Below are 22318 nucleotides of genomic sequence, written 5' to 3'. Positions count from 1 at the left end.
AAGAAGTAGATGGCCCCTCTTTTCTTCGAGGATGTTACTCTGTGGCATAGAGTCTGCATATAAAACGACCTAGCACTGATACATTAGTGAGGTTCAAGGTAGTTGGATACTTACCATATAGCTTCTAAAGTATTTTAGAAAAGAGAGATATCTGTGTGGGCTAATGGAATTCAGAGAGGTATGAGGGGAAAGTGGAGTGTCCCTGTGGCCTTGAAGCTAGGAAGGATGTAACTAAGTCCAGAAGATAGAAGGGAGGCAGGGCAGGGAGGGGTAGGAGGGACATACTAGTCAAAGAAAGGTGATGCTTTGCTAAGGGGATCATTTAAAAAATGAAGAAAAATTACAGTTCACACAGGAAGGAAGGTGGTTTGTAGACTTTCTTCCAGAAGTGGTTTCTAGGAATTTTTAGCGTTTGGGAGAGAAATGTGTTTAAGGTGAAGGAGATAACAACAGACAGCTTAGTGATGGATTTTCCCTACAATATTCAAGATCACAAGGTGTCAACTCTTGAATCCATTTCCTCTGAACAGAGCAACCCCAACAGCAGAGGATAGGCCTTGGTCCAAGGTAGAACCCATCAGTAAGCTGAGGACTGCCACCTGATGAGATGGGTTTGCCTTTCAGAGAGCAGACCTGGCCATCTCCGCCATCACCATCACCCCAGAGAGGGAGAGCGTCGTGGACTTCAGCAAGCGGTACATGGATTATTCGGTGGGGATCCTAATCAGGAAGCCCGAGGAGAAAATCAGCATCTTCTCTCTCTTCGCTCCATTTGATTTTGCTGTCTGGGCCTGCATTGCGGCAGCCATCCCTGTGGTTGGTGTGCTGATATTCGTGTTGAACCGAATACAGGCAGTGAGAGCTCAGAGTGCTGCCCAGCCACGGCCATCCGCGTCTGCCACCTTGCATAGTGCCATCTGGATCGTCTACGGAGCCTTCGTCCAGCAAGGTACTGTTCTGGTTTCCCCGATGTTGGAATAGCCCCAGGGGCCTGGATGCACTTGTCCACTGGCAAAGTTCTTAGATGCACTTTGCCCAAATCATCTTAAATGCAGTTTTATTTAATCTCTAAGATAGTACCAGGATCATGCTGCACCTCCTTTTCTCCAATTAATATCAGATGGGAACAAAATGAAAAAACAAAAAAACAAAAATCAGGAACTTAACTTCAAATCCTGGTTTTTCCCCTTTAGATAAAATTAACTTTGTAGTTCTGCTTTGCAGAATTTTCTCCTCTCCCACATTAGATTGATTGCCATGCAGACAGGGTTGTCAAAGGAGACGGTGTCTTGCTTAAATGTGAAGTCTTAATGGGATTAAAAAAACCCACACAATTGTTTTGCAATCATCTAATTGGTACTCCAGCCATTCTTGAAATACCAAGTTCTATCTCTGTGAATTCTGGATAGCACTTGGGGATGGTGTGATTTTCACCAGAAAGTATAAGTTGCAAAACTCCTAACATGAGTTCTGGCCCTGTTTGCGCCATGGCAAAACATGTATTACCTGTTTGAGAGGTTATATAAAAATAGTCAATGAGAAGCTTTCTTCCACTACCACCTAAGTGACCAAGGAGAAATAATTGGCCTCAAAGAGGCAGCTTCTAAGTCACATGCGATGATTTTCAAAACTTTTAGGGAAAAAGAAAGTCATCTAGTGAGGGCTGAATATTAATAAAAGTAATATGGTGCATCTCATCTCTGAGGTTTAAAAGCTAGCTGTGGAACCCTCCAGGTAGGAGGTAATTTTACAGAATTCCTGAGACTATCCTGTGTGAATTTAACATGCACAAGGACCTTACATAGGGTTGTAGCCTGACAGAGGGTTCTACAGCGAGGTAGAATCTTCTAACTTCAAGATTTTGATATTCAGAATGCTATCATTGTCTTTTTGACAAACATCTCATCACTAAAAATGACAATCCCAGCTCTTCCACTTTTCCATATTTTGTGGTCCTCCTTCTCTTTCCAGCATAGGTGGTCTTAGGATTTTCTCCCAAATTGTCACAGCCCACCATTATCAGCTGGCAGTCACTTTCCTGCTCACTAGCTCATCATCAGGGTGGCTCCTTCCCACCCCCTCCCATGCCTGGCCTGAGGGCAGAAAACTTCCCTGGGGAAGGGATGGGACTAAGAGCAGAAGCCCAGGGCCAATCCACTTTGCCTCTCTCCTGCAGGTGGTGAATCCTCAGTGAACTCTATGGCCATGAGAATCGTGATGGGCAGCTGGTGGCTCTTCACTCTCATTGTATGCTCCTCCTACACAGCCAATCTTGCTGCCTTCCTTACAGTGTCCAGGATGGACAACCCCATAAGGTAAGATCCTCTTCTTTTCCAGATCTGGGACTATACAGCTCTGAAAAGCTGTAAAGAGAGGATATGAACCTGATCAGGAAAGCCTGGTGTCAAGGAGGCAGAGAAAGGCTTAGATTCCGGATCTGCAGTTTGATGATAGTAATCTTTTAATGCATATAGAGCTTACCTCCTGTTATATTTTATTTCAAGCACAATTAAATAAATATATAAACTCATTAAATAATATTTCTTTGAACATTTAAACTCTACTTATAAGAGTAATAAGTCAAAACATTAAAAATTAACTAATTAAATGTCCTCAGATATTTAAACATTGATTACAAACTTATTTAATCAAAATTTTAGAAACATTTAATTAAAATGAATTAAAACCACAAGTCTAATATGTTTTTCCAATCTTCAAACATTTAAAAAGTATTTTTAAATACATGCCAATTATCACAGCGATTAGAAAATTATTTCACTCAGAGTTATAAAATTGTAAAACTGTTGAAGCCAAGGTCTAAAAATGTCTCATTTTAACCAAAATGTTTAAAAAAACATGACATAAAAGAATTAGTTCAACATAGTGAAATAATTCAGAAATGCCTTCGCTTTATAGTCAGATTCTCATATACTATGTGAATTAGAAAAGAACTTGGACAAAGTGAAAGTCTATCGGATATGTAGTTGCTGAACTGACCAAAGGCACAGACCTGTTCTATACTTCTTTGGGTACAATATTCACTTCCATATCACCTCTCACTTGATTCCAGATTATGGTTTTCTCTGTCCCTGCCTTTGGTAATTTCTCCTTTAGCTCACCATGCTTACTATCATCATGTCGATTCTATTCATCCAAAGCCCCAGTCCAGCCATCCATACTCAACTAGCTTCTACAGCTCCCAACTGCCTATTTGAAAGAGTTCAGTCTCCTTGACTAGGATTCAAAATTGAGAATGATGTTGTCTGGCTTTTATTTTAATTGACATTTTTATTGAGATCATTATAGATTCACATGCAGTTGTAAGTAATAATGCAGAGAGATCTCATAGTATCTTTTAACCAGTTTCCCCCAATGGAAACATTTTGCAAAGCCAAGATATTAACATGGATACAATTGACTGACTCTATTCAGATTTCTCCTCTTGTACAGGTACTCATTTCTGCCTCTGTGTGTGCATGTGGGCACGCATGTGTGCATATTTGGTTCTAAACAGTCTTATGGTATTTGTAGATTTGTGTGTCCACCACCACAGTAAAGATGTTAAACAATTCAGTCCCTTGTGTTCTGTTATAATCGCACCCACCTCCTTCACACTTCTCCTGCTCTAGGCCTGTTCTTAACCCCTGGCAAGATGTGTTCTCCATCTCTAAAATGTTGTCATTTCAGATATGTTATGTAAATGGAATTGCACCTTTGGGGATTGGCTTTTTCTTTCAGTATAGTTCTCTGGAGAGTCATTCACGTTGTTTTGCGCATTAATAATTCATTTCATTATATTGCTCTGTTGTATCTGATGTAACACACTCTGTTTAGCAATCCACTCATTGAAGGTTATCAGGTTTTCTTCCAGTTGGGGACAATTGTGAATAAAGCCACTATAAACATTGGGTATAGGTTTTTGTATGAACATAAGTTTTCATTAATGTGTGATACATAGCCAAGAAGGCAATTGGTGTATCTTGTGTTAAGAGCATGTTGAGTTTTATAAGAAACTCTCAAACTGCTTTCTAGAGTAACTGTACTGTTTTACATTATGACTAGTGATGTGCAAATGATCCAGTTTCTTTACATATTTGCCAGTATTTAGTGTTGTCACTTTTTTGTTTTACCATTCTGATAGTCATGGTGTAATAACACATTGTGGTTTTGGGTTTTCCTAATGACTAATTGTATTGAATACCTTTTAATGTGCTTTTTACTATCTATATATCCTCTTCAGTAAATATCTGTATGTATTTTCCCATTTTCTCACTGGATTGCTTATTAATGTTGAGTTTTGAAAGGTCTTTATATATTTTAGATAGTGGTTCTTTGCCAGATGTGTGGTGTGCAAACATTTCCACCCATTCTGAAGTTTGTTTTTTTTCCAACCTCTTAACAGATCTTTCATAGAGAAAAGTTTTTAATTCTTATGAGGTCCAATTTATATTTTTATTCTTCTGTGTATCATGATTTTGGTGTCAAGTCTAATTCTTTGCCTAGCCCTGGGCCCTGAAGATAATTTCATTTGTTTTTTTTTTCTTTTCCTAAAAGTTTTGTAGTTTTGCATTTTCCATCTCAGTCCAAAATCCATTTTGAGTTAATTTTTGTATAAGGTGGGAAGTTTTTGAGTTGAGTTTTTTTCCCAGACCCTGGAAAATGCCATTCTATTTTTGGTCTCTATAAATTTGACTCTCTAAGTAACTCATATAAGTGAAATAAGATAGTTTTTGTCTTTTTATGACTAGTTTATTTCACTTAGCATGACATCAATGCTCACCATTTTGTAGCATGTATCAAAATTTCCTTGCTATTTAAGGATGAATAACATTGTATGTATAAACTTATTTTTTTGATCCATTCATCTATTGGCTATTATTTAATAATGCTATAAACATAAGCATATGGATATCTGTTCAAGTCCCTGCTTTCAATACTTTTGGCATATAATCAGAAGTAGGATTGCTGGATCATATGGACATTCTATGTTTAGTAATTTTGAGGAACCATAATAGCTTAACCATTTTTCATTCCCACCAGCAAAACACAAAGATTCCAATTTCTCCACATTCTCACCAATGCTTTGTTTCTGTTATTTTGTTTTGTTTTGTTTTGACTTTCATGATAGCTATCCTAATGGGTATGAAGTAGTACCTCATTTTGGTTTTAATTTGCATTTCCCTCATGATTAGAGATGTTGAGAATGTTTTCTTGTCTTTATTTCTGACTTACGTACCTTCGTTTGTTTTTTTTTTTGAAGGGCCACACCCACGGCACATGGAAGTTCCCCAGCTAGGGGTTGATGGAAGGTGTGACTGCTGGCCTACAACACAGCCACAGCCATACCAGATCTGAGCCACATCTGTGACCTATACCAAAGCTCATGGCAATTCTGGATCCTTAACCCACTGAGCGGGCCAGGAATGGATCCTGCATCCTTGTGGATACTAGTTGGGTTCATTATCACTGAGCCACAACAGGAACTCCTTAGGTACCTTCTTCATAGAAATTTCTATCCAAGTCCTTTTTCTATTTTTAATTGTGTTGTTTTGGTTAGTTTGTTATTGAGTTGTAGGTGGGTTTTTGTTGTTGATGTTGTTGTTCAGGATATGAGTCCCTTATGAGATAAGTGATTTGCATATATTTTCTCCCATTCCATGGATTGCATTTTCATTTTGTCAGTAGTGTCTTTGGATGCAGAAATTTTTTTCTAAATTTTGATGAAGTTCAAATTATCTATTTCTTTGTTGTTGTTGTCTTTGCTTTTTTGGCCATATCTAAGAAATCATTAGCAAATCCAAAGTCATAAAACATTTCTCATATGTCTTCTTCTAAGAGGTTTTTATTTTTAGGTCTTATATTTAGGCCTTTGATCCATTTTGAGTTAATTTTTGTATGTGGCCTAATGTAAGGGTCTTATTTCATTCTTTTGCACGAGGATGTCCAGTTTTCTCAATACTATCTGTTGAAATGACCATTCTTTCCTCATTGAATAGTCTTAACACCATTGTTGAAAATTTGACCACATATAGGACAGTATTTCTGGGCTGTCTGTTTTCTTCCACTTGTCTGTATGTCTGTCATCATGCCTGTGCCACACTGTTTTGATTATTGTGATTTGTAGTACATTTTGAATTCAGAACTCTGGGTTATCCAACTTTGTTCTTTATCAAGATTGTTTTGGCCATTTAGGGTCCCTTGAGAGTCCATATGAATTTTGTGATGGAGTTTTCTATTTCTGCAGAAAACATCATTGGAATTTTGGTAGCCATTGTATTAAATTTATAAATTTCTTTAGGTAGTATTGACGTCGTAATAATATTGTCTTCCATTCCAGGGAGTTCCCTTTGTGGCTCAGCAGTAACAAACCCAACTAGAATCCACAAGGATGTAGGTTTGATCCCTGGCCTTTCTCAGTAGGTTAAGGATCTGACATTGCTCTGAGCTGTGGTGTAGGTCACAGACATGGCTCAGATCCCACATTGCTATGGCTGTGGCTGTGGCTGGCAGCTGCAGCTCTGATTTTGCCCCTAGCCTGGGAACCTCTATACTACTGGAAAGGCCCTAAAAATACAAAAAAAAAAAAAAAAAAAAAAAAGACTTTCAGTCCATTAGTACAGGGTTCATTTCACTTATTTGTGATTTAAATTTTTTTTAAATTTTTTAGTTTTCAGTATACATGCCTTTTGCCTTTTTTTTTTTTTTTTGACATTTTATTCCTTTGGATACTATTGTAACTGGAATTGTTTTAGTAATTTCCCTTTCAGATTTTTCATTAATAATGTATGGAAATGCTGCTGGGTTTTGATTTCCGTATCTGGAAACTTTGGTTAATTAGTTAGTTCTAATAGTTTCTTGTCTCTGTGTGTGTATGCGTGTGTGTCCAATTTTAAGATTTTCTACATATAAGGCCATTTGGTCTGACAACAGAGATAATTTTACTTTTTCCTTTACAATTTATTTCCAATTCTTTCTTTCTTTTTTTTTTTTCCTTTTTAGGGCCACACCCACAGCATATGGAGTCTTGCAGGTTAGGAGTCCAATTGGAGCTACAGCTGCCGGCCACAGCCATAGCCACAGCAATGCCAGATCCAAGCCGCGTCTGCAACCTACAGCACAGCTCGTGGTAATGCCAGATCCTTAACCCACTGAGCGAGGCCAGGGAACCTCATGGTTCCTAGTCGGATTTGTTTCTGCTATTCCATGACAGGAACTCCTTTTTCTTTTTCTCTTTCTTTCTTTCTTTCTTTCTTTCTTTCTTTCTTTCTTTCTTTCTCTCTCTCTCTCTCTCTCTCTCTCTCTCTCTCCCTCTCTCTCTCTCTCTCTCTCTCTCTCTCTCTCTCTCTCTCTCTCTCTCTTTCTTTCTTTCTTTCTTATGGCTGCACACACAGCATGTGGAAGTTCCTGGGACAGAGACTGAATCCTAGCAGCAGCTGTGGCAATGGCAGGTCCTATAATCCACTGTGCTGGGCTGGGATCAAACCCACACCTCTACAGTGACTCAAGCCATGCAGTCAAATTCTTAATCCACTGTACTAAAGCAAGAACTCCTGCTATTTCCAATCGTTTATTTTTCCTGCCAAATTGTCTAACTATGATATCCAGTACTATGTTGAGTAGAAGGGGTGAAAAGGACATCCTTGTCTTGTTCTGATTTTAGGGGAAAGTCTTTCATTCTTTCACCAGTGAGTATGATGTTAGCTTTGAGTTTCTGAATCACTATTACATAATGGTTGTTTCCTATTATTTCTAGCCTGTTGAGTGTTTTTATCATGAAAGAGTGTTGGATTTTGTCAAATGCTTTTCCTGCATTGGGGTGATAATGTGGTTTGTGACTTTGTTCTGTTAATGTGCTATATTACATTGATAAAATTTTGTATGTTGAACCATTCTTGTATTCCAGGAGTAAATCCTTCTTGGTCATGGTGCATAATCCTTTATAATATGCTGCTGAATTCACGTTGCAAGTATTTAGTTGAGGATTTTTGCATAAATATTCATCAGGAATATTAGTTTTTAGATTTCTTTTCTTGTCATGTCTTTTTGGGGCTTTAATATCAGGGTTACACTGGCTTCATAGAATGAATAGGAAGTATTCCCTCCTCCTGAATTCTTTTGGTTAGAATTTGAGGAGGATTGGTGTTCAATCTTCTTTAAATTGTAGAATTCCACAGTTAAGCTATCTGGAACTGGGCTTTTCTTTATTGGGTTTTTCATTTCTGATTAGCTCTCCTTACTAGTTATAGATCTATTCAGATATTCTGTTTCTTTATGATTCAGTCTTAGAAGCTGTGTATTTCTTTTTTTTTTTTTTTTTTTTTTGTCTTTTGTCTTTTGTTGTTGTTGTTGTTGCTATTTCTTGGGCCGCTCCCGCAGCATATGGACGTTCCCAGGCTAGGGGTTGAATCGGAGCTGTAGCCACCGGCCTACGCCAGAGCCACAGCAACATGGGATCCGAGCCGCGTCTGCAACCTACACCACAGCTCACGGCAACGCCGGATCGTTAACCCACTGAGCAAGGGCAGGGACCGAACCCGCAACCTCATGGTTCCTAGTCGGATTCGTTAACCACTGCGCCACGACGGGAACTCCGAAGCTGTGTATTTCTAAGAATTCGTCCATTTTTTCTAGGTTATCAAATTTGTTGGCATATAATTGACAGGTATTTTAAATGTATTCATCTTTACAGTTATCCCATTTACTTATGCATTCTTAATTGTTTTAATAGAGTCTAGCACTCAATTACCATTATTATTACAGTGTTTCTCCCACCACCTCCCCCGCCAGTAGAAATTAAGCATCCTCATTTAACCTCTAGAGGTTTCCTTTAGGCTTAAAGTTGCATGCACGGTAATTTCTCTTTCAGAATCAAAAGTGAAACCATATACTCCTATAGCTTCCTAGTTAAAATGAGAGTAAGCTACCTTTTCTTTCCTCGTCTTCCACCTACTCATTTTTTTTTTTTTTTGGCAGAATCTGACCCAGTTTAGACACAGTTTACTCTGATTTTTTTTTTCTTCTTTTTGTGTTTTAAAATCTTTTATGGCTTCTCTAAGAAACCATTTGCATTTTTTCATTTTTTTCTCATCCATATTTATACTCATTATTTGGACTGAATTCTATGTTCAAAATATTTCAATGCTTATTGAATATCTCTTAATTCTATGACTTAGCCATTGTTCCTTTCTTTATCTTAAGGACTTTTTGTTCAGCTATAATAGCTTTTTGAGCAATATATCTAGCAAGAATGGTATATTTTCTGGGACAGCATATCTGAGAACCCTTTTCTATCACATTTACACATGAATTAAACTTATCTGGGTGCAATATTCTTGTGTCACAACTTCTTCCCCTAATATTCTATAGAAGTTTCTCCCATGTATGAATTCTGAAGAATTTGTTCCATTGTTCTTGTATGTAACACTCCAGAGAAGCATGAGAATATCCCATGCGCCTCATTTTTCTCCTCTCCTCTTTCTTTTCCTCTCTTTCCCTTCTTACTCCGTTCTCTATTTTCCCTCTTTCTCTCCATGTCCCTCTTCCTCTTCCTTTCCATCATCCTCACCTTTTCTTCCTTAATCTTTTCCTCTTCCTCCCGTCTCCCTCCTGTCCTTGCTGTTCTTCCTCTTCCTCCCTCTACTTTGATCTTCCTTCCTCCTCCTCATTCCTCTTTCTCCATCTCCACACAGAAACCTGCACATGACTTTTTATAGCAGCTTTGCCTAAATTGTCTAAATGTGGAAACAACTAAGCTGTCCTTAAAAAAATGAATGTATAAATAAACTGGAGTGCATCCAGTGCTAAAAAGAAAGGTGTTATTGATCCATGAAAAGTCATAGAGGAACTTTAAATACATATTGATAAGTAAGAGTCTTGTGATTAAATATATATATATTTATAAATTTTATAATATATAGATTTATAATTATATATGTTTATAATTTATATATGAAGAAAGAGAAATATATGGGTTTATGAAGACTAATGTAAGTTTTTAGCTATCTTTGTGGATAAAATGGGAAAAAATATGAGCAGGACAGCACTAGATATCATTTGGGCCAAAAAAAGCCAATTTAATGTGTTTTTAACTGATCATGTTATTGGTATTGTATCTAAGAAGTCATGCCAAACCCACAGTAGATCAATTGCCCTTTGCAAACTGAGCTTAAAGGCTGTTTACACATGGGTCATCATCAATTTGGATGTAAAGATTCCATTTTTAAAATTACTTTATGGGTAAAGACATTGAATAGGAATATAAACAGTTAGGTATGACCTGAATTTACTTCACAAGTTTGTGGAGTTTTTTGGCAGCATAATGTTTTAAATATTTAAATTTGAATGACTTTGTTGATGCTAGCGCTCTTCAGGTTGCCACAGTCCCTCCGTCCCCTGTTTTATTACTCCTATATACCCACCTTTCATCATCAAGCCATTCAGGTTGGTGTCCTGTGACACAGACGACCTGGATGGCTCTTTGGGAACTAGCCAGTCCTACTCATCCCTGCTCTTCAAAGCATCATGCACAGCCCAAACACTGCTGTTAGAATCTCGGACCTGCTCTTAGATCTCATGAATTGGAATTTATATCTAACTATATCTCCAAGTGGTTTTTCTTCACATTAAAATTTGGAAAGCACTGATTCCCATTAGAAAAAAGTGATCTCTAAAATTCTAATAGCCTGAAGCAATTGGCTGCAACTAACAAATGCATTTTAATAGAGCTATACATCAGTTCCTGCCTTTGGGGCACCACAAACTGGAAAAGGAAGGTGGTGCATGTTAATGGTACTCAAGCAAAAGAATGTGGGGGCTTATTCTACATGTCATAATGGAGTAACAGGTATCTGACCTCCCATCATTAACAACTATAAAACTGGAAAATAATATGCTGTTTACAAGCATTTTCAACATAGAGGCAAGGTACAGTGAGAAAGAAGGGAAAAGACATGCACACAGTAAGCCTAAAAAAAGCTGATGAGGCTAATCTCAATATTAGGCAAGGAGACTTTATGCCATAGAATATTACAAGGGATAAAGAGGGGCATTACATAATGATAATAGAACCAATTTCTCTGAAAAGGTACATCTAAATATGTATGTACCTTATAATGAAGCATCAAAGTTTATGATGTAAAATTTGGAAAAAAAAAGGTAAAAGAAATGTAAAAAGTATTTCTAAGTGATAATGAAAACACAACATATTAGAATTTTTGGAATGCAGCTAAAATAGTGCTTAAAGGAAAGTTTACAGTCTTGAATGCCTATATAAGGAACAGAAAATGTTTAAATTAAAAATTCTTAGTTTCCTACTCAAAAAAATTTTAAAAATAAAAACAGTGTAAACTTGAAGTAGTTTTAAAGAAAGATATAGATTGTGTATACTAATAGAAAATTAGCAAAGACAAAAGTTGATTAATTCATAATTTTAATAAAATTGATAAACCCAAGCAAGACCAATCAAAAAAATGAGAGAGGGAGTTCCCAATGTGGTGCAGTAGAAATGAATCTGACTAGTATCTATGAGGATGCAGGTTCTATCCTTGGCCTCACTTGGTAGGTTAAAGATCTGGCGTTGCTGTGAACTGTGGTGTAGGTTGCAGATGTGGCTTGGATCACATGTTGCTGCAGCTGTGGTGTAGGTCAGCAGCTGTAATCTGATTCAACCCCTAGCCTGGGAAATTCCATATGCTGAGGGTGCAGCCCTAAAAAGCAAAAAAGAAAAGAAAAGAAAAAAAAAAGAAAATGAGAGAAAACTGATGTTATTAATATCTGGAATGAATCTAGGGATTTTGGAGTTCCCATTGTGGCTCAGTGGGTTAAGGAGACTGCATTGCCGCAAGCTGCTATGTAGGTTGATGTAGCTAGGATTCTATGTTGCTGCATCTATGGTGTAGGCCGGAAGCTGTGGTGTAAGCTGGTGGCTGTGGTGTAGGCCTGCAGCTACAGCTGCAATTTGAACCCTAGCCTGGAAACTTCCACATGCCGTGGTTGCGGCCCTAGAAAGCAAAAAACAAACAAACAAACAAACAAAAAAACGGATTTCACTATAGATATTTTTAGACATTAAATGATAAGACAATATTATGATCAACTTTATACCAACAAATTCAACAACTTAAGTGAGATAAATAAATTTCTTTAAAAACACATCTTATAAAAACCAATTTAAAACGAGATAGAAAATCTGGATATCAATACATCTATTAAAGATATTGGATTTGTAAGCCTTGCTGCAAATGAAATTTCAGGCCCAGATGGCATCACTGGTGAGTTCTAGCCAACACTCAAATAAATAACGCTAATTGTAAACTCTTTTAGAACATAGAGGAGAAAACACTTTTTAATTTATGTAATGAAACTGGCATAATTCTGATACCAAGAGCCAAAAAAGATATTATAGGAAAAGAAAATCACTGCCCAATATCCCCCATGAACTTAGATGTAAATATCCTCGACAAAATGAGAGGAAGATTGAATTTAGCAGTATATAAAAAGGATAATACATTATATTCAAGCGGACTCTTATCCCAAGGATATGAGTTTGTTTCAGTATTTGAAAACAAAATAAAGGACTGAAGTCACATGATCATCTCAAATAATACAGAAAAGCATCTGACAAAATTAAATACCTACTCATGATTAATAAATAAATACATAAAAGGAAACTTCCACACTCTGATAATAAGCACAAACAGAAAACTGACAACTAACAATATACTTGATGATACCTTCCCCCTCAACACTATATTGAAGGTCTTTGTCTAGCCAACAAGCAATAAAAGAAACACAAGCTATACAGGCTTGAGAGGAAGATGTAACACTGTCTTTATTTTCTGATTATCTTTGTGAAAAATCCTAACAATCTTCTAATACAACTAAATCTAATAAATATGTTTTCATAGACTGCCAGAAACAAAGTCTCTATACAAAAATCAATTGTATTTTTACATATGACTAACCAACAGTTCGAAAACAAATTTTTAATAAATTACACTGACACCAAAAGCATACGGTTCTTAGGAATACTTTTTTAAAAAATGTATAATAATTATACCTTTAATAAAAAATGTAGTGGAAAATATCAAGAGAAATTAAAGATCTAAATAAATGGAGAGATATCCAGTATTCATGGATCGAAATATTCAATATTGTTGAGATGGCAAATCTTCCTAATTGAGCTATGGATTCAAGCCAATCCCGCTCAGAATATCAGCTGACTTAAAAAATTCAATTGGAAAAAATCATGTGTGTGTGTGTGTGTGTGTGTGTGTGTGTGTGTGTGTGTACTTACAAGGCTCTAGAATGGAGAACAGAATTTTGAAAAAAAGGAGCAAATTTGGAAGACTAGTGCTACTTGATTTCAAGACTTTCTACAAAGCTGTAGGTGCATTTTGCAGTCCCTCTAACTTTATTTAATCTTATTTTTCAGTGCTTTTGCTTTCCTGGTTTCATTATACTCCTCAAAGATCAGTTAATTTTTGTCTGTTACCGTCACTAAGCTATTTCATATTTCTGGAGCCCTCTTCCACAGTTTTCATCCAGCAAATGCTGACTCATTTTTCAAGTCTCTACTGAAATATTACCTCCTCATAGTGGCCTTCCTGGATATTCCTCAATTTGAATCACCCTTTTCCATTTTTGTCTTTCATATACTTCAGTACGTTTGGACTTCCCGTGTGGCTCACAACATATACTTCAGTACGTTTATTTCTTAGCAATAGTTATGTTGTGTAACTATCTGTTTATTTTTTGTTATAATGCATCCATTCTTCTATATAATGAACTCTGTGAATCTGGGGACTGAATTTGTCTGCCCTCATTGTACAACCAGTGCTTAGCACAATGTCTGACACAGCTCAGCTGCCATTAACAAAATACTATAGACTGAGTGGCTTAAACAATAGAAATTTATTTCTCACAGTTCTGCGGGCTGGGAAATCCAAGATCTTGGTGCCAACAGATTTGATTCTTTCTGAGAGTCCTCTTTCTGACTTTCAGATGACCTCCTTCTCTCTACTGAGTTCTCACATGGTGGAGGGAGAGAGAGTACTGGTTTCTCTTTCCCTTCTTATAAGGTTGCTAATCCCATCATGGGGGCTTCACCCTCGTGACCTTATATAAACCTAATTACCACCCCAAGACCCACCTCCAAATACCGTCACACTGGAGGTAAGTGCTACAGCACATGAATTTGGAAGAGGTACAACATTCAGTTGATAGTACACAACGTGTATTCCTAATACATATTAACTGGATGAATTAAATTTTGAAGGAAGATCTCGTCGTTTGGTTCATATATAAAGAATAAGCAACTTTAGATAGGACAGTTCAAGATACAGAGTTTAGCTCAGAAATAGAAAAGTCCCTTCCTGAAAATTAGACCTATCTGAAGTTGAGTGAACACCCTTGGGAGGTGATGAACTACATATCCCTGGAAGTGTGTTTTCAGCAGTTGGGAAGCAGGATTGTCACTCCTAAACTCTCAAGTCATGTATTCTGTGCTTCCTGTTCTTTGGGTCCCACTCCACTTATAGATCTGTAGGCAAAGAAGGAGTTGGCTTTGTTTTGTGTTTTTCTCTAATTATTTATTTTTATCTTGAGGGCAAAGGCTGATGTTGAGTATACATGTCGGTCTCCTGCTGGGCAAAATGGTGATAGAACACTTTTTTTCTAAAGGTCACATTGGAGATTTTCCAAATATTTTGATTTTTTTAATCCCTTTTTATCCCTCCATCGCTCTTGTATTCATGGATCCATTAGAATCGTACGAAATGCAACTTGTGATCTGTGTACTGTTTCACATTGGAACCGTGAGATTCATGAATTGAAAGGCTCCTGACATTATAGCTGTGATAAATCATCCATAGGCACAAACTGGCTGTGGGATTTGTATTCAGGCTCAGGCTTCTGAATGCATGATATATTAGCAAAATTGATATGATTCAGGAAAGCTGGGTTCCTAAGGGGAAAATGATTGTGCTGCTCCTGTGATGGGCTGTATGCTTGCTTTTCTCCTGTCACGTCTAGAACTACAGCATCATGTTGTGAAAGAAACGTGAAAGACTTGGAATCCAGCCCTCTGAAGCAGATGTTGGGTTCCTAAGGAAGTGTAGAGACAGGGCTTCCACAGGCTTACTGTGTGGACTGTATATAAAACGATGATACTTCTCTATGGCTGTCCTAAAGCAGCATGCCCAAGGTGCTGGGAGACCTCAAATTGGTATTTTTCCCACCTTCTGTTTTAAAAAAGACAGATTATTTTTTGAATAGTTTTAGGTTTACAGGAAAAGTGAATGGAAAGTATAGAGAGTTTCCGTATATTCTCTCCCCCAATTTTCCCAATTATTAACATTTTGAATTACTGTGGTACATTTGATGAGCTGATATTGATGCATTATTATTAGCTGAAGGTCACAGTTTACCCAGGGATCATTCAGGTATGGTGCACCTTACACAGATTTTGATAAATGTAGAATGATATGTATATAACATCCCATTAGCATACTCAGTAATTTCACTGTACTAAAAATTCCCTGTGCTCTAGCTATTCAATCTCTCCTTTTTCTTCTTGAATATTATTTTTAACTAAGCAGAATCTGGGGTCATTCTAAATATCTACCTGTTCCATACTCTGCAGACTACTCTGTCTATAGAATATAGCCATTCTGCCTCCTAAATCTCTCAAATAGGTGTCATTTCTATATTCTCTCCACCATATCCAGGGCCCAATGACCACTTAGTTTATTACAACAGCCTTCTGACTTGCTTTTTTTTTGTCCCAAAAAAGTCCTCCAAACCTTTCTCCATGCTGCTGGCAGAAATTTCTTTGTGAAATAAATTCTGATCCAGTCAGTCCCTTGCTTTTGAATCTCTGCTGGTTTCCCATCCATTTCAGGTTAACAATTCAGCTTCCTTAGCACAGAATCTTCACTTGACCTTACCCCCCTTCCAGATTCAACTTTATAACTACATGTATATCCTGTTCTGCCTCAAATTGCTAACCCTTGGTGGGTATCTTGATGTATATTCTTCCAGTACTTAGCTAGTCTAAGATTGAATTTTTTAAGAGGTAGGATTTTTTTTTTATCTTGCATGGTTTTCTTTCCCTTATTTTTTTCCTATGACATCTTCCATATAGAACTTTATTTTTTTTCTTTTTATGGCCATACCTGTACTCTATGGAAGTTCCCAGGCTAGAGGTCGAATCAGGGCTGCACCTGCCAGCTATGCACAGCTACAGAAATGCTGGATCCAAGCCACATCTACAACCTACACTGAAGCTTGCAGCAACACTGGATCCTTAACCCACTGAGTGAGGATAGGAATCAATCCTGCATCCTCATGGACTCTATGTCATGTTCTTAACCCACTGAGCCACAATGGGAACTCCCCATATAGAACTTCTTAAATTGAATTTTAACTGTTGGAGTTCCTGTCGTGGCACAGCGGAAATGAATCCGACTAGGAACCATGAGACTTTGGGTTTCATCCCTGACCTCACTCAGTGGGTTAAGAATCTGGTGTTGCCATGAGTTGTGGTGTAGGTTGCAGATGCAGCTTGGATCTAGCATTGCTGTGTCTGTGGTGTAGGCTGCAGCTGCAGCTCCAATTAGACCCCTAGCCTGGGAACCTCCATATGCCTTGGGTGTGGCCCTAAAAAAGGACAAAAGACAAAAAAAAAAAAGAATTTTAACTGTTTATTTGTTCTCTGTGTTTCCATCATCAGACATTAAATTGAATCATTACCATTCATTTATAAGTTATCTCTTCTATTAGACCATGAGCTCTTTGAAGTTATAAATATTCTTCTTAGGATTCTCCATGGTAAGTAAAGGGCTTGGCCCTTAGCTAGAACCCAGTGGGTTGGGCAAATACATGAATGAATGGACAAGGGAACTTGACAGCCTCAGGTAACCTAGAGACAGTAGGAAGATAGTGATAAAAGTGAGCATTGAAAGCTGGAAGAAGAAGAAATGGCTAGATGTAGAGAGAGAAAGTAGGAGAAATGGGGCCATTGGTGAAAAATATCTGTTGCTGGGCATGAGCTCCTCACTGGGCTTGTATGGTGTCATGTGGGACACTTTGGTACTGACGAGGCTATCCCAAGCGCTACTGAGAGGGATACAGTGACACTCGGAGTGAGACTACCAGGGTACAATGGGAACCCTATTCCAGTATCATCTGAAGTGGAAATGAGGTAGTTCTGATGTGTTGGTCTTTGCTCTTGGTGTTTAGCAACTGTGGAAGCATCTATCTTCTAGCCAAACTAGGTGTTCTTTGTGTTCCCGGCCTGTCTTCTAATAAGCCCAGGTCAAGTGTTTGGGAAAACAGCCAGGGTATTTATGGTGAACTGGGAACTCTGTGGAGATAACTGTTCACATTTTATTTATTATGGAAAGAAAACAATGTGTTGATAATGCAAGTAGTGGGATAATGGGGAGAAAGAGAGAGTCATTGAAATTTATTATAATAGACATGAAGTAGAAGACGAACTAGGCATAACTCAGCAGTTATCTCAGATTACAGGAAGTTTCAGAGGAGAAGGTCTTTATATAATAAAATGGTAGTTGTCTAATCAATCACAAATGATCCCACTGAGGAAGGGACAGCAAGCTGATACCCAAGGCATCTCCTGTGCATCAAATGGCAAGTACAGAAGTGGGAGGTGGTACATGGTTTAATAAAACAAAACAGGCCCATCCACTTGATAAAAACACACCATATGATATCACTTATTTGTGGAATCTAAAATATGGCACAGATGATCCTATCTACAAAACAGAAACACATCATGGCCAAGGAGAACAGACTTGTGGTTCCCAAGGGGGAGGGAGTGGGATGGATGGACAGTTTGGCATTTTTGGATGCCAACTGTTATATTTGGAATGGATGGGCAATGGGGCTCTATCGTACAGCACAGGGGACTGTTGTGATTGGGTCACTTTACTGCACAACAGAAATTGAAGAAGCATTGTAAATCAACTATAGTAACAAAAAATAAATTAAAAAAGAAAACACATGCAGGGAGGGCCAAGTTACAGAATTAGCTTCTGCTGGGGAAAAATGCTGAAGAAAACAAATGCAAAGTTTGTTTTGACTTCTAAACTCAAGTTTTGATTTTAAAACTGTCCCAAAGAAATAAGGTCAGTAGTTAGGGAGTACTGGGTGGTATTAATGGATGATAAAGAAGAAGAATCACTGTTGCAGTATAAAAATCATGGGATTCAAACACTGTGCTAGCACAGTGGCTTGCTGTCTGTGTGATTTTCAGATTGTCACGTCACAATTAGAGCCTTAGCTTTCTCATCTCCAAAACAGACATAAGCCAGGAGCTACCATCGTGGTGCAGTTGAAATGAATCTGACTAGGAACCAAGGGGTTGCGGGTTCGATTCTTTGCCTCACTCAGTGGTGTAGATCGCAGACACAACTTGGATCTGGCGTTGCTGTGGCGTAGGCTGGTGGCTACAGCTCCAATTAGCCCCCTAGCCTGGGAACCTCCATATGCTGCAGGTACAGCTCTAAAAATACAAAAAAAAAAAAAAAAAAGAGAGAGAGACAAAATAGATATAAACCTACCAGTTAAATAGCCAGTTAATTAAGTTTAACTTTACAAGATCCAGCATGGTGTTGACATTCAGCTGGTCTACAATAAATAGATAAACCACCTTTCCCTTGATGGCTTTTAAATCTTGCTTCTAGATTCAACTGAGTAACTATCCCAAGACACTGGAAAATTGCAGATATATATGCAAGGGCACTGCTTATATTTTAAAAATGAGAATGATGACAGATTATTGATGGTGGCTAAATATCTAACCTTTTGAAAAACAGTTGATTTTGATTTGATATGTTAGTGAATTTGATATGCTGCCATGGCAAAATTTATGACTGTATTTTTCGAAAAGAGACTTCTGAATAGTTAGAAAGGAAAAAGTGATCCCTAGGAGGCAGTACTGATTCCCCAAGAATAAATCATACTGGGTTAGGCTAACCTCTTTCAATTTGTTTTTGTTTGTTTTTGATAGGCTTATTAGACTGACAAATTAGAATAATTGTATAAACATATTATATCTTGATTTCAGAAATGTATTTGATGGTTATGCATAGTAATCTTATGAATAAGATGGAAAACGTGGTTTATAGTTAAATACATTTGAAATTGGTTTGAAAATGTCCCAGACCATTAATAAAATAATATTTGGTTCAACTTGGTGGATGGTTGCTTAGTCAAGAGGCAGAAACATTGTGTGCAACAGTCATCAAAGAGCAAAGGAAACCCTAAATAACACAAAAAGACAACCCACAGAATGGGAGAAAATCTTTGCAAGTGAAACGACTGACAAGGGTTAATCTCCAAAATTTATAAACACCTTCTGCAGCTCCATACCAAAAAAACAAACAACCCCATCCAAAAATGGGCAGAAGATCTAAACAGACAATTCTCCAAAGAAGACATACAGATGGCCGAGAAACACATGAAAGGATGTTCAGCGTCACTCATTATTAGAGAAATGCAAATCAAAACCATGATGAGGTACCACCTTACACCAGCCAGAATGGCCATCATCCAAAAGTCTACAAACAATAAGTGCTGGAGAGGGTGTGGAGAAAAAGGAACCCTACTACACTGTTTGTGGGATTATAAATTGGTGCAACCACTGTGGAAAGCAGTGTGGAGATTCCTCAGAAAACTAAACATAGAACTACCATTTGATCCATCAATCTCACTCCTGGGCATCTACCCAGAGAAAACCATGACTCGCAAAGACACATGTACTCCAATGTTCATTGCAGCACTATTTACAATAGCCAAGACATGGAAACAACCTAAATGTCCATCGACAGAGGAGTGGATCCAGAAGATGTAGTACATATCCACAATGGAATATTACTCAGCCATCAAAAAGAACGAAATACCAGCATTTTTTGCAACATGGATGGACCTAGAAACTATCATGCTAAGTGAAGTCAGCCATACAATGAGACACCATCATCCAATGCTTTCACTGACATGTGGAATCTGAAAAAAGGACAGAGGGAACTTCTTTGCAGAACAGATGCTGACTCACAGACACTGAAAAACTTATGGTCTCTGGAGGAGACTGTTTGGGGGGCGGGGGGATCTGCTTGGGCTGTTGGATGGAAATCCTGTGAAATCAGATTGTTATGATCATTATACAACTGCAGATGTGATAAATTCATTTGAGTAATAAAAAAATGAAAAAAATCATCAAAGACTTAGATTAAGATATCAAAGACATCAATAAGATATTAAATTCATCAAGATATTGATGAATATTCATTAAGATATCAAATTCATCAATTTTACAGATATATAAAATATCAAGGATATATGTTTTATACAAAGTTTATTATTAAAATACATACTTATTAAAGACAAATGTGCAAATCAAAGTATAAAAATACAAGACTATTTCAATGTATACTTTTGTTATTGTAGATTTAATTCATGGCCAGTTCAAATAGGTATAGTTTATTAAACTCTTTCTGGCTGTGGCGTAGGCTGGTGGCTAAGATAATTTTGATAAATAGAGTGTGGTTCCTGATGATTTTTTTGGGAAAACCTAAAAATCATTTTATATACAGTTTTTAGGTTCTTACTGTCAGTTTCACTCTGGATTGGTTGAAATACGTTTTTGATGGATGTTTCAGCAGCAGTCTGTAGGCATTGTCTTTTCAAATCTCCTTCATTTCTGCAGATGTATTTCACTTCTGGTTCTTTACAAATAAAGGATAACTGGTTGGATCCAAGTTTATATTCTCTAGCATGTAGAATCCACATTAGATGAATGACTGCATTAGTTTTCTTCCTATGGACCTGTTTTGCCTCTTATTTTTAAAGCTTGAATTGTAAGCCTTTTTGACAGACTTTTGTTGGTATGTGTTTGGGTAGTGTAGGTTTCTTTTCATCGGTTTTCCTTGGAATATGATGAGCCCTTTCAACTTTCCTGCTCCTTTTGATGTGTTTGAGGATTTTTTTAAAGTGTAACTTTGGGTATTACTTCTACTGTACTTGTTTACAAGTATCTTAGCAAACCCTATATTCTGAGGGTGGTGCTTTGGTCTTTTGCCTTTGTAACTATCATCATTTTATTTTCATTTTCCTTTCATTTATTTATTCTTTTACTCTGGATTCAGAGACAAGTTTTGAAGTGTGGCCTTCATACAATTTATCCTATGTTCTCTACTGTCAGCATGGATTTTATTTGAACAATTACAGTTTTTCACCTGCAAGTCTTTATTTTATAAATCATTTCCTTTACATCTCATCCTGTTGACTTTTCACTTCTGGCTGTTTTCTTCTTAGGCTTTCTGTACTAGTTCCAAAAATGTTTGCAAAGGAACGGTACATCTTCTGTTTTACAACATTGTAATTTTTGAGTGATTGTGTGACATTTTATCTTTTCTATGGAAGGTCATTTTACTAGGAAATTAAGAGACTAGTGCGTGCTAGACGGAAACCATCTTCAATGGAAATGTCTAGGGTGGTTAATATGTTGACTGATAGAATCAAGACTCTAAATTACATCAACAAGATGGAACAAAGTGCTGAACCCAACAAGATGGATAAATGAAATCTGACAGACTGCCTAAAAATAATCAGCCACTTAAGTATAGGACAGGACAGGGGATGCCAGACTGGGTGTATTTCCAGCCTTATATATTCAGCTTGCTGGTCTGCTCACTCTCCTGCTCTTCCCAGCAAAGCACATCCAACTCTGAAGGCTTCAGTTACCACCAAATATGCAAGATGTGATATCTGTGGCCATGGTCCAGGCCAGGCATCTAAAGCCAACTTGTTCAACACTGTGCTCATGAGCTCACCCCCGAAACCAGCCCACCAGCTTATTCATTAGTTGAAGGGCATCAGCATCCACCACGTCACTTAGTCATCCTTAACCCAGCCTGTCCCTGTTTCCCATGGAAAATCATTTGCCACCTATAGATTCAGTCTGCCAAAAATTATTTCTCAAAATCTTCCCCTCTTAGCAGCTCTTTTGGAATAGGGGCTCATATACCTGGATGACTCCCTCCCAGACTTGGGAGGTATTTAAATCCATCTTTTCTGCTTTCCTTTCATCTAGTTACTTCTGAGCATCTTTTTAAAAGACAAATTTGATCATGTTATTGCCCATTGCCACCCCACTCCAAGGAGTCCACTGGAAGTGTAAGTTCTTCCAGATAGTGCTAATGGCAAGAATGTTATCCTTGCCTACCTTTGCAGCCTCACCTACCTCCATTTCTTTCTCACCCATATTTGAATCACAAGTTGAGTCCTTTCTGTCCTTTTG

The 22318-nt window shown here is 37.6% G+C and overlaps 1 protein-coding gene across 2 annotated transcripts in view; it reads left to right on the top strand.

The window, feature by feature from the left end:
* The window catches only part of GRID1 (glutamate ionotropic receptor delta type subunit 1), a 687194-nt gene that overhangs the window by 572712 nt on the left and 92164 nt on the right, over window positions 1-22318 (top strand). For both annotated transcript variants that reach the window (XM_013983389.2, XM_021073750.1), the window contains exons 11-12: window positions 625-949; window positions 2177-2315. In XM_013983389.2, the coding sequence (XP_013838843.2) occupies window positions 625-949; window positions 2177-2315 (464 nt within the window). The remainder of the gene's footprint in view (window positions 1-624; window positions 950-2176; window positions 2316-22318) is intronic.

Source organism: Sus scrofa, chromosome 14 (genome assembly GCF_000003025.6).
Source record: "Sus scrofa isolate TJ Tabasco breed Duroc chromosome 14, Sscrofa11.1, whole genome shotgun sequence".
In the NCBI taxonomy this organism is placed as follows: Eukaryota; Metazoa; Chordata; class Mammalia; order Artiodactyla; family Suidae; genus Sus; species Sus scrofa.
The sequence above is the reverse complement of the archived record's forward strand: the minus strand, read 5'-3'. Positions and strand labels throughout refer to the sequence as shown.